This window comes from Dipteris shenzhenensis, chromosome 27, assembly GCF_047967505.1.
Source record: "Dipteris shenzhenensis isolate YYH24624 ecotype China chromosome 27, Dip_SZ_1.0, whole genome shotgun sequence".
Taxonomy (NCBI): Eukaryota; Viridiplantae; Streptophyta; class Polypodiopsida; order Gleicheniales; family Dipteridaceae; genus Dipteris; species Dipteris shenzhenensis.
The window spans coordinates 6,973,493-6,986,244 of NC_141622.1; the positions used below are offsets into that span (position 1 = coordinate 6,973,493).

A 12,752-nucleotide genomic window follows, 5' to 3' on the forward strand; every position below is an offset into this window, starting at 1 on the left:
TGAGTATCCGAGCAACCCCTTTCCAAACAGTCCTTGCGTGACTGCAGTCCCAAAGGCAATGTCGCACTGACTCATCTGCAGAATGGCATCGAGGACAAGTGGGATCAGCCCCAAATCGTGATCTCCACAAGTTCACTGCAATCCCTCCATGAATAGAAAGCCAAAAGAAAAGAGTGATCTTTCTATTTCTGAGGGATTTCCAGAGCCTCCTCCAGAAATTTCTACGCAAGTCTGCGGTGATGAAGAAGCTTTCCCAATGGGGGGCTCTGGAGGGAATCCAACCCCTACTGTTCAGCTGAAACCTCCTGGCATTACCAACCGTGAAACGAAAGAAGGGAATCCCCCTCTCTCGGTGCCCATGATCTATCCATTCCCACTCTCCTGGGTCCCACTGCAAGCACCTGATAGGTGCACCTCCATATAACCACAACCTCTAGGATCCCAAGGCCAAGAGCAGAGGGTCGGGGTCTAAGTACCACTGCAAGCCCGCTCCAAGGTCCACAAAACCAGCAATCTTGACAGGCTGAAAGGCAACCTCAAGAAGAATGCCATCCTTGGATGTAGAAAGTAAACCTCCATCCCCAACATCAAAGACCAGTGCGTCTTCCCCGAGACCTTGGAGAGCGATCACCTGTAAAGGAACTGATGTCCTCGAAAAAGCCCTCATCCAAGTGGTGGAAGTAATAGGCAGCTCAACTGTTCATTCCACCGGAATGGCTACATCTATCTGTTGAATCCTGCGTGCTACCCCTCTGAGGTGACTCACGGACTGCAGTCTCTGATCCACAGGTAGCCTGATAAAAGATTTCCAAGTGCCTACTGTGTAGGTGGGGCCTCTCTCCCATTTAGACCACTGCATGTAATGGGAAGTGCCCAGTGGTCTGGCATGCACGTCAAGAATACTATCATTCCAAATGATCTGTTGCCTATCAATCTCTTAGACGGTAGAAGGTGGAATCCTTCGAAGAGTGTTCTTGAAGCTCCCCCAAGCTTTCAGGATGGCAGTCATGAGAGGAGAGGCAGGAGATCTGAGAGGGGCTGATGTGAAAATCCATCGACGGCTGTCCACCCAATCATCTCCCAAGGTTGGTGTGCAAGCTTGAATGCGTCCAAAAAAGAAATTCTTCCAAGGTTCCTGCCCAGGCATGAGTCCCCTCACCACCACCTTACAAAGCAATGCCCTACACTGCAAGTCCGGGTCAATGACATTAAGGCCCCCTTCACATGTAGGGAGAATAATAGTCTCCCAGGCCACCCTTGCTGCAACATCTGCTATGCCATTAAGTCCACTCCATAAAAAATTCCTGACTGGTCTGATGAGCTGAGTGATGCAATCCCTAGACCGGCACCAGCAAGAACATATGAACCAGGAGGTGGCCAAGAGAACCTGGTTGACTACCACAACTCTAGATGCAAGGTCGAGTTTGGCAGAGCTCCAGAAAAGGAGTTTTTTCCTTATACTTTCTAGTAGTGGGGCAAACTGATGTGCTGGAGAGATGTCCAATCCTGCCTGGCATCCCAAATACCTGATAGGAACACCCCTCTGAATCCAGGAAAAACCAATGTCAACTTCCCAGCCTGGAGTGTCCTCATCACTGATCCAAAAGCCAAAGGATTTATGCCAGTTAATGTGTGCCCCTGCAGCTGAGCAAAAAATATCCAAGGCTGTCCGGAAAGAATTAAGTGACTGCAAGGAGGCTTGAATAAAAATAGGAGTGTCATCAGCCAACTCACAGTCAAAAAGCTCGTGCTCCTGTCTCAAGGGCAGTCTCAGCCCAAAAAGCTCAGCCCCAGATCTAAGGAAGATACTCATAGCTTTTGCCACAAAAAGAAAGAGGAAGGGGGCTAAAGGGCATCCTTGACGAACTGATCTGGAAATCTGAAACCTGTCACCCCTTACCCCTCCAATTAAAACCTGGCTGTGGGCTGATCTGTAAAGGGAAGCCACCCCTCTGATCCAAGCATCTGAAACTCCAAACCGTAGAAGAGTGCCCTCAAGAAAACCCCAATCTACTTTGTCATAGGCTTTCTCGAAGTCCAAGAGTAAAACTGCTAGCCTCTGTCCACTCTCTGCAGAGCCCACTCTGTGGCTTCCCAAAAGGAAAAGATATTATAAAAAATGCTCCTGCCATGCACAAAGCCTGTCTGAGTATCATGGATGAGATCTGGAAGAAGGGGCTGTAGTCGGATGCTGATCGCCTTGGCAAGGATTTTGTAAAGAGTGCCCAAAAGAGTGATGGGTCTCCAATGGGATACAAAATTCCTGTTGCCACCTTTCAGGATAAGGTGAATGAGTCCCTCGGTCAATGAGTCAGGCATCTCGCCCGAGTCCCAAATGCCCTGCAGGGCTGAAGTAATATGATCACCTATCATATCCCAAAAGGCTATAAAAAAAGAGGGAGTAAGACCATCAGAACCAGGGCACTTGCCCTTATGAAGGGGAGAAAGAGCAGTCTTGAATTCTGTGTTGGTAAAGCGTGCATCAAGTGAGCCTAACATCTCTGGGGTGACCAACACAGTACTTAGAATTTCACGCCCCCATGACAAAATCTTTTGTTTAATACAAAGATCTACATTTTTCAGCATATATATATATGTGCACACACACACACACACATGCCTCCTCCATGGATTGCTCATCATGCAAATTCTCTTTGGGATATGAATAAGTCTTTATCTTGGTGGAAAGCGACCTTGAAGTAGATATGGAAGCTGAAAATGCCATTAAAGCAGAGGCTTTTTTTTTGGAGATGCATTGGTATTTTTCTGGTGGGAGTAAAATTGGCTCAAAAAAGGATCGCCTCTCCTCTTTGTCCAAGATGTCATCATGCTCCTGAGAGTATTCAACACTTATTGTGATTTTGTCCATATTCCAGGGACCTTCTGGACAGGATCTCTTATTTTTTCTCTCTCAGATTTCCGGCACGCAGGTTCTTGAGGTTTTTCTAGATGTTTGGTAGATTACCAGCTACTTTGTCCCAGTACTCTCTTTTCTTTCATTGGATCAGATACTGGGCGTTGTGGACCCTATGGCTACAGCGTAATCATGCATTTCTAGCTTCTCCTTTTCCCTATGAGTTCTTCCGGGCCTCATTGCGGCAGTCCTTATATGATGCCTTGCATGAGGAGGATCTGGATGTCTCTTGCATTGAGCTTTTCTTTCACTGTTTCTTATGGATAGGGCATTGGCTCTCTTCTGGAATCCTACCCTTTTGTAAAATGATTGTTTCATAATATGATGTTCATAGTTTCACAAAAAAAAAGTGTGTGTGTGTGTATTTGGTTGCAACAAGAAGTAAGGTTTTGGCTTGCTCTCTGATTTGTCCACTTTTATGTATTTCCGAGGGCTAGGCAATATCAGAGGTCTGAGCAAATTTTGTGAGACGAAACTAGTTTTTCTCTAGTGATCAATGTGGTAAGATTGATTACTGCAATATGAAAATATGAATGAAGGATTTGAAACATTCTTAACAAAGTGAGCTATTGCTTATCTTAGCTTTTCATCCTCAACTTTTGTGGAACTGGCAAAAACTGAGGAACTGATGTGCCTTTAATACATTGACATGGCTTATTTATGAATGCACATTCTCTCATAGCAGATACTAATGTAATTCTTTTTTAATTGAAGCAGAAGAATGCAGACCTTGTTTTTGGGGGTATGACTGTTATCTGTGGCATTCTTGGGACGGTTGCTGGAGGGATAATTCTAGATAAACTTGGAGCAACCATTTCAAATGGGTTCAAGGTTTGCATAATGTTCTCTTCCTATAAAGTGTTGAGGGTTCATTTTTCTGCATAAAAGGCTAAGACATACAATTTGTTCTGATCTGTTGGAATGCAGCTTCTCACTACTACTACTTTCATTGGAGCTGTAGCGTGCTTTGTTTCCTTCTTATCAAGGAAGATTTCTTTCTTTCTCCCTCTGTTTGCTGTGGGAGAGCTCTTTATATTTGCCACCCAGGTTACTCTCTTACTCAATCTTGGAAAAGTGCATTGAATTCTGTAGTAGCACTGCACAATATCTTCTATTTTAAGAGAAATTTATAGGATACTTCAATGGATTGTTTATTTTTAGCTGCATCGAATTCATGCAAAAGAAGGATATTACTTTGAATTTTGTACTAAGGGATGGAATCCCTAACCCTAACCCTAAAAGGTACATGTATATATTCATTCTTTCGAACTAATCCAGTCTGCATTTAGTCATTTGCTTGGTTTTCTCCCTATAGCTGTGCCCTCTCTCCTCCTCCCTCCCTCTTCGAGCATGGTGTCAAAGCATAGTTCTCATTTTCATTGAGAGGATATTGCACCCTTCTCTTTGTGACAAGGAGATCCTTCCAATGAGGCTGTGCACTCCATTCTTGCATCCATTAGGTCTAGTACCTTACAACCATTGCCTTCCAATAAGGCATAGCTGTATGTAATGTGTAGAGGTTATATTTTGCTCATCTGGGATAAAAATATACATGCAGATCTTGGGAAGATGTCACTATCTGCACGTTGTATGTAGATGATCTGATACTAGCGTGAAGCAATGACAGTTTCATCACAAAGCTCAAAGGGGATTTATTTGAAGAATTTGACATTAAAAGATCTTGGACTGATGCACTACTGTCTATCGGAGGGATGCAAGTAGTACATTCATGAGAGTCAACAAAGATATGTTGAACAATTTACCAAACAAGTTTAACTCCAATGGAACATACTTTGAAGCTGGCAAGAGATGAAGAAAAGCCAATCGTGGATAATAGTACTATAGACGGCTTAGTAGCTCATTGATATGTTTAACAATCACATGCCTATGTATATGTTATGTTCATTACGTAGTACATTCATGTAAAAGCCAAAACAGTCACATTTGAATGAAATCGAAAGAGTATTGAGATACATCAAAGACGAAACAATTTGAAATTAGATATAGAGAAAGTCACATCAAGTTGCATGGTTACTATGATGTGACTATGCGGGTGATAGATTGCAAGAAGATCAACCTTAGGTTATGCGTTCACGGAGCACTTTCATTGTTACCAAACAAACAAACAATTGTTTCTTGGTAATCATTAGGAGCAAAAGATAGAGCTCTCATAGCAAGATCATTGCATGAGTTTGATCCTCCGAGCATCTGACCACTGGTTACAAATATATTTCAGCAAATGGTATCCATCCATACAATGAATCTGGCCCATAGAGGTAATACCTCCAAACTTTCATTGCATGAACAGCATCCAAACGTTTTTGTTTCTGGCTAAGATACCTAGTCTGGGTACCCGAAAGCTTATGGGCTAGATATACTCCCACTAGCCCATGCCTATAGCTCTGGCATCTCATTTATTGCATATCTTTATTTTTTTGAAATTTCAAGCTCCTTAAATTAGGATGTCTGCCAAAAGAATGCATATGTTTTCCTACGATTCAGATAGTACTAGTTTGCTGGGGTCTAGCATTTGAGCGTGGATCCCCATTGAAGGGCTTACGGGCATTAGTAACCCACCATATTCCAAGGAAGCCACCATCACCTTGCAAAGAGTTTCGTTCTATCTAAGGCCTTTATCCAATCCATGTTCCAAATTCCCACACTTGAAGCAGCCCCTCTTCCTGCATCTATAAAAGGAGCATTACAACAACAGCAGTCTTCTGCAATAGCAACAGCCTCCTGCAACAGATCTTCCACAGTAGCAGCCTCTTGCAGAAGTTCTTCATGTAGTAGCCCTCTCTGCAGCAGCCTCTCTTTCTGCAGCAGCTTCTCTTGCACCTTCGATCTATGAGACATAAATTCTCATTAAGGGGGGAAAAATGTTACATTCTGAACTAAACCTAGTTAGTTTGTACTTAACTTGGGTGGTGTATCTCACCTAGTTGTAATAGGTATTAGCAAGGGTAATTAACCCTTGTGGCTAGGACGTGGTATCTAGCATCTTAGGAGAGGTCTAGGGTAAATAAGTAGAGCCTCGCTAAATATAGTTGAAAGGATTGTGACCTGGCTCTCATTATTTGGGGATCAATCAGTGTGGCTCATGGGCTGAGCAAGGGCTTGAGAGTGGAACATGAGACCTGAGCATGACACCTAGCTACAATCCGTCATCTTTTGTCGAACCGTGGGCATCATGAATGAAAGGCTCTCTCCACAATCACTCTCCTGGGTTCCATTGAAGCCTCTGCAAGGGTCTCCTGTCCCAAACTCAAAACCCCTAAGCCTCCTCATTTGTACTCTGATCTGGCCTTGCGCATGTCCTAAATCTCTGCTCTGGTGATTTGCATCATGTCCACCACCCAAGGACTCCCTAGTGCCCTCTCCTCTAATCTCTATAGGGCTACCAAGCCCACGAGGGGCCCTCTCTCTCTCTCCATAAGCGCCCGTGCCCCTCTCCTTGTCTCAGCCTCACGGCAATGCAATGCATTGATCTCACGTAAGCAGTGGTCTAGATTCCTGAGTTGTTGATCCCCTCTAAAAGGGTCTCGATCTCCAGACCTCCACAATAGGCTCCCTAAGGGAAACCTCTTGGCATAAGAAGTTAGGAATCTTGATAGCTGAGATGATCGGCAAAGGTAGTACCCAAAGCAATGCTTGTCATCCCTCATATGTCACATGTCCACTCATCCACATAGAACCAGTCTAGCCTCAAGATCTTGCAGGCATCCACTAGAGAAGAGGAGAGATCCAAGTGAGCGTCCAGCTAGATGTAACTGTCCTTTCACATGGAAAGTGAGCTCCTCCCAAGCTGCCTGCTCCTCTCCTCTAAGAATGTCTACCTCTCCTCCTCCCCTCTTGTTGTTTGTAGTCCCTAGTATAATGAAGTCACCTCCAATACACCAGTGATCAGCTACTAGAACCATCTGATGCATGATGGTCCTCGGTGTTGCGTCATTAGGGGCATAAATGAACAAAAGTCCTACTATAATTTCAGCAATCTTCATTGTAACTCACAGCATTCTGCCTGGCACAAGGATACTCCAATCCTGTATGACATGTGTCAACGGATCCACAATGCAGATGCAAACTCTTCCCTGCCGTTTGCCTCTCCTACTGCGGGAGCCCAAAAGGTCCTACTCTGTCCTCAAAGAATCCTCCCACACCTGGCTGTGGGAGACTCTGAAAGATTGAATATTAAACCATTTCAATATTTCAACATCAACTATCTGTGGACAGAATCACAAACACAACATGCAAATAACATCCATGGAAAGTAGGGTTTAGAGGAATGGCACGTACACAAATCTGGGTACCCCTTCAAAGGAAATTTGAAAATAGACACGATTCAGATTCTTCTGCTGAAAGTTGTAACATCATGTATTGGTCTGTCTATTAATGGTTTTCTCACTGTTCTTCATGGCCCGAAATTATGAATCTACAATTTTTCATTGCCTACTCATTTGTAATGTTTTTAATATTCATTGGTGCCAGTCTGATTTAGCGGCATGTGCTATAGCAGAGTTGACTGCTGTGCAAACAATTAAAAATTCGTAATTATGGGTCTGTGATTTTTGTTTTGGGTGTGTGGGGGGCTTGGACTGGGGGGCAGATTATACTCAGAAGAGTGGGCAGGAGCATTAAAAAGCGTATGCACAAATTTGCAGAGTCAATATTTCTCAGTGCATGCTGACTCTCTGTCATACATTTTTAGGGTCCTGTCAACTACTTGATCCTGCAAAGTGTTTCTACAAATTTGCGGCCACTTGCAATGGCAGTGTCAACTGTTTGTATCCATGTCTTTGGAGATGTTCCATCAGCGCCACTTGTCGGAGCTTTGCAGGTTTGTTTGGTCTTCACTCCATCAAACACAGTTTTTTAAAGTCAAAATTTTGCTTCACGGATAGTCAAAAGCTTTATTATCAGTCTTTACAAACTCTGGACGGTGTCTATCCATGTGATCTGAGAAAATTCATTCAGCTCTCATATCACAGGCTATGCTTGAAGAATCTGTTGGTTCAGAGTCTTCTATTAAAAACCTACTTGACAAAAGGCAGAAATGAGATTATTTCTACACTCTGAATCTAGGGACATGAGACCCTGGTATCTCAAAAGTAGTTCTGATACTATGATAGAGTGTTTTATACACTCTGAATTTAGGGACATGACACCCTGCAACTACTTTTAAGTTTTGAGCTACCAGGATGTCATGTCCCTTGATTCAGAGAGTTAAATTAATCTCATTTCTGCTATAGGATTGCACATATTACAAATGTCTCTAGTATAACGCTTTTCAAATATCCAAATGTTGAAGGCATCGTTTCTGAAGTGATAAATTCATGAAAATGAAACTGGACCTTTTATTATTTTTCTAGGATGAGGTACATTGCTACAATTACCTTGCATTTTTTACTTTCAACCAAGTCCTGTTTGCCACACAACCTTGGAATAATGTGCTGCGGGACAGTGGACTGGAAGAAAAACAGCACAAGATCTGTTATTTTCTTTTGTATAAGCTTCTGCAGCATTATATTTGGCTAGTTCTTGGTTGGCATTTTGACATTTGCAGAATCGTTGTTCTGTGATACCTTCTGGTCATGCCTGGTTGAATGCTGGCTTATGGACATGATGTGTCTGTTCTCCTGTGCAGGATTACTTGGAAAATTGGCAGCTTACCACATTAATACTCACATGTATTTTTTTCCTGGCAGCACTTATCTGGTTCTTAGGTGAACTTGCTTACCTCTCAAACTCTGCATTTCACTATTGTCATATTTCAGAGCAAACTTTAGATCATTGCAGTTATCAATGCTAACTTGTCATCCTTCTCTTGTTGCAAGGATTTTTTTGCTGTCTGTTTCAACTCCCAGGCATCTATATTTTTGCACTTTATTCTTATGCGACTGCTAATTTGTAACTTGAAGATGCTTCTTGTCCTTGGGTTCCTAATTTTAAAACTTTTCTGGGCTATTTTTATAAGGAATCATATCCTGAGTGTTGCAGCTCATTATCCGTCCTTCAATACAAATGTTGCATCTTGCAGGAGTGTTCATTCCTAGTGAACCTCAAACACAGTTTCAAGGTATCCTTATTGAGGCCAACGAAATGGAGAACTTACAACAGGTCCCTTTACTTGCAAAAATGTGATGCTGAGGGCTATTGGGAATTCAATATATCGTAGCTGCTTGAGCTAACAAAGGTCAGGTGGATGGATCTGGAGAATCAGGGTCTTGATGACACTGAGGTCCCCTCTTTGGATTTGTATTTATGTCTCTGTATCAAAAAGCTTTGAAAGCTGATTTTTTTTCAAATTGTCATGAAATCATGACACACATTTTGTCCTGGGCAACACTGTTTATCAGCTTCTTGTATATTTGTTATTATGTCTTTCACAATATTCATAGAATTCTAGCTGATGGACCAATTGGATGTTAGATGTACATTGAAATATGACTCTTTGAACTGATGTTATATTGGTGTTAACAACTCTCAACTATCCTCTCATTGCTTCATTGTGCAAAACAGCCTTCCATGTCACTCCACCGTTTACCATTCATAAGTTGTACGGTTACTTGCTACTGTGTAACACTAGCCATTTATTTTCTCTCTAACTCATCCAATCCTGTTGGTGCATGATTTTTTATTTGTATTTATTTGACATGCCAGTCACTAAATATCAAAATATATAATTCATGTGAGAGTCGGCATCGGTATCTTGATGAATAACTTCCCATTTTTGGAGTAAATACAGAGAGGGATTGGGTGCTCCTTTCTATAGGGTAGTGTTCTTGTAAACCACATCATCCTTGCATATTTTTGCGGAAATGAGATGCTCTATATGCAGCCCTTCCAAAAGCGTCCGTGCATTTTGCATCCATTGAGAGGTGACCACTCCGAGCATTTATCTATACTGTGCTATCCGAACTACAGTATCCACACTACACTATCTGAAAATTTCACGTGAGGATACTCCTCTACACAAGGAGGAGGGAGTCTCCAGAAGAGTAGGCAAGCGTCCATTGACGCAAGAGGAGGCTCGACGTGCCGAGCATCAACGGTTACAGTTCGAGCGGCTACGCAGGGTTGCCAATGCAACGCCCGAGCATGTGCCAGAGACTATTGCGTGTACATCTGTGTACGCTCAACCTGGAGGTCTGTATATTTAATAATTCAATTTTTGTTTGAAGATATTGTCAATAAGTATTTTTAAAATGCAACTAAGTCAATATTTTCAAGGAATTGCCTCTTTAAAAAGATCCATAAAGCCATATTGAGTAATGCTATCAAATAAGGGAGTAGAACACATGATGCTGCAGGAGGATCTCTATTTGTGTATTGGTAAAATGTTAATTAAATTGTTGTGTTCCTAATGCAGTATTTGAATTTGTTCTTTCAGGAAGCTTTGTAATGTCTTTTATGACATATCTAATTACACCAATCATCTTATTTATGCACTAACCACCATTCTTTAGAGCCTAGATTTGAATAGTTTGATGGAACAACAATGGAAGCATGAAGAGTACCAACAATGGAGAGAAGACTTGTTTATTCATGAGTAGAAGTGGCCTTATGTAGGCAACTGATACAATGCATGTGTCCAAGAGAGGACATCTCCAAATCCACTAATTTCTCCACTGATCTCTCAATCAGGTTCATGATTCTCTCAATCATACCTACTAGAACCTTCTACCACCTAACTTGGTCACACTAACCACCATGTCACACCCACAAACTCACACTGACCTTGTATCCTTTGGTATAATCCCATTACATTAATTTGTCCCAACATACCTTCCTACAAATTGATGACCTCACCCCAACAGTAGTATGTGGGAAGCTTCATGGCTTGTTCACACCTAGTAGCAACACTCATGACCCCAACTTGTGACTCACTCTGGTTATGGCTTTTGATTTACAACTGGGAGAATTGACAATGAGATGCATGGGAAGTTTCCATAGGTCTGACAAGGGAAAAAATCACACATAAGACTAATAATCATTTAAGGGGGGCATCCAGGGCAGAGAACCCTTATTGCCATACACAAAACAACTTAGAAGATAAATGGTTCATCACCCTCATCAATATCGACCTGGGTGATTAAAGCAGTGAGAGCATCAATCTCCTCTGGTTCTTCTTCTTTCTCTGATTTTTCCACAAGATTTGCTGAGAGTCTCTTCTTTGCATAGCACTCCTTTTCAAAGTGACCAAGCTTTCCATAAAAATTGCACTTCATCTTACTCTTGCTTTTGGATCCTTTGAAGTTGCTTTTGACTAGATATGTCTTACTTTCTTTGTAATCATTCCTTTGTTTGATATTTCTTTCTTCGTCCAAGAGAGATGTCTCTATATCTATCAAATTGGACTTTGGTAGATTAGTGAGAGTAGTTATAATGATATCATACTCATCAGGTAGACTCTTAAGCAATATAGCAATCACATTGTCATCATTAAGATCAAACTTGATGCTAGCTAGTTGAGTCAATATACTTTTCATGGAGTTTAGATGTGAGGATATTGATTCTCCTTTGTCCAGCTTCAGATCAGAGAACTTAATGAGCAGACTATACTTGAAACATTTTTCCTATGCTTCAAAGATTGCCTCCATGCAGCATGTGCAATTTCACAAGCATCAATGTGATGAATAAAGAAATCACTCAATCCTAGTGCAATTATAGCCAATCTCTTTTCATCTCTAGGTAATCATAATGCTTCTCCTTTCCTAGTAGTAGGCTTCTTCTCTTTCCCATTAGCAATATTCTAAATCTCCTTTTTCATGAGAACAAACTTGAGTTTGGTCTGCCATGTGTGAAATCCCTCACTCTCAAACTTGTCTATCTTTTTTTTGGTAGAGCCATAGGAAAGGTCTTACCAATAATGACAGTGTCTAATCCCTTTACAACTCTTTAGAACACAAGTGCATATTGCAAGTAAGAAAATCTGAAAAACCAAGGTTTGTTGCATACTAATAGTAGTAGAGAACTTCAGATTTATTTGGAAGCTTTGTGTTGACAAACTTTGGCTTCATCTTGAGAGGTTTCTTTACATTGATGTACTGAAGATTAGATGACTCACAAGAAGTAGCCATTGGATAAGCATTTCATTGATCACAATCAAGTGAGCACCACTAAGTCATCTCCATAAATGCAAAGTACAATAAGTCATCTCCATAAATGCAAAGTACAATGACATCCATGAGTTCCATAACTAAGTTCTAATGCTCAAGAAGAGTCAATATACTGAAAATTTTTAGTCAAGGTGAAAAGCTTCAATTTTTAGTTGACTTGGTCAATCATCAAGACCACCAAATTGTCAAAATCTGCAACTAGAGACAGATAGAACTTGGAGGCCAAACTTTGCACTGATGGAGTCGGTTTTCAGAGGGCTTTTAGTATAGAAATGAAGCTCTATTACTAGAGATCATCCACCAAGAAGCATAGGCCAAATGCGGCGCAGATTCATCCGGGGCAGAAGCTTGAAAAACCATTGAAGAAATGTTGATTTATCCCTCAATTCTGGACCAAATGAGCTTAGCTTTGGACTGTGAGCAAGCTCAAGTCATTGGCCAAGCACAGATAGAAGCAATTTCGGAATAGTGCATTACAGTAGCAGAATTTGTCAAAAGTTTGACGATCAAATATCGTGTTGGCATGAGCTATAGCAACAAAATGTCGAGAAGATTTCCAAAGTGGACATGCACCCTACTGAGGTGGATCTAAAATAGAAAGAGCTAGGGCAATGGTTTCTCTAAGAAGGAGAATTCGAAGCTCCAAGTTTAGGCCAAAAGAGGGGAGAATCGGAGAGAAGGTGGAGGATGACGAAAATTGTGTAGAAGGTGATGTGCCC

The 12,752-nt window shown here is 41.6% G+C and overlaps 1 protein-coding gene across 1 annotated transcript in view; it reads left to right on the top strand.

The window, feature by feature from the left end:
- LOC147883803 (putative sphingolipid transporter spinster homolog 2) overlaps positions 1–9,514 on the top strand; it is a 113,061-nt gene extending 103,547 nt beyond the window's left edge. The window contains exons 13-17 of the mRNA XM_087398388.1: positions 3,632–3,745; positions 3,842–3,961; positions 7,623–7,751; positions 8,559–8,637; positions 8,952–9,514. Of these exons, the coding sequence (XP_087254514.1) occupies positions 3,632–3,745; positions 3,842–3,961; positions 7,623–7,751; positions 8,559–8,637; positions 8,952–9,055 (546 nt within the window). The 3' untranslated portion in view covers positions 9,056–9,514. The remainder of the gene's footprint in view (positions 1–3,631; positions 3,746–3,841; positions 3,962–7,622; positions 7,752–8,558; positions 8,638–8,951) is intronic.
- The last annotated feature ends 3,238 nt before the right edge of the window (positions 9,515–12,752 follow it).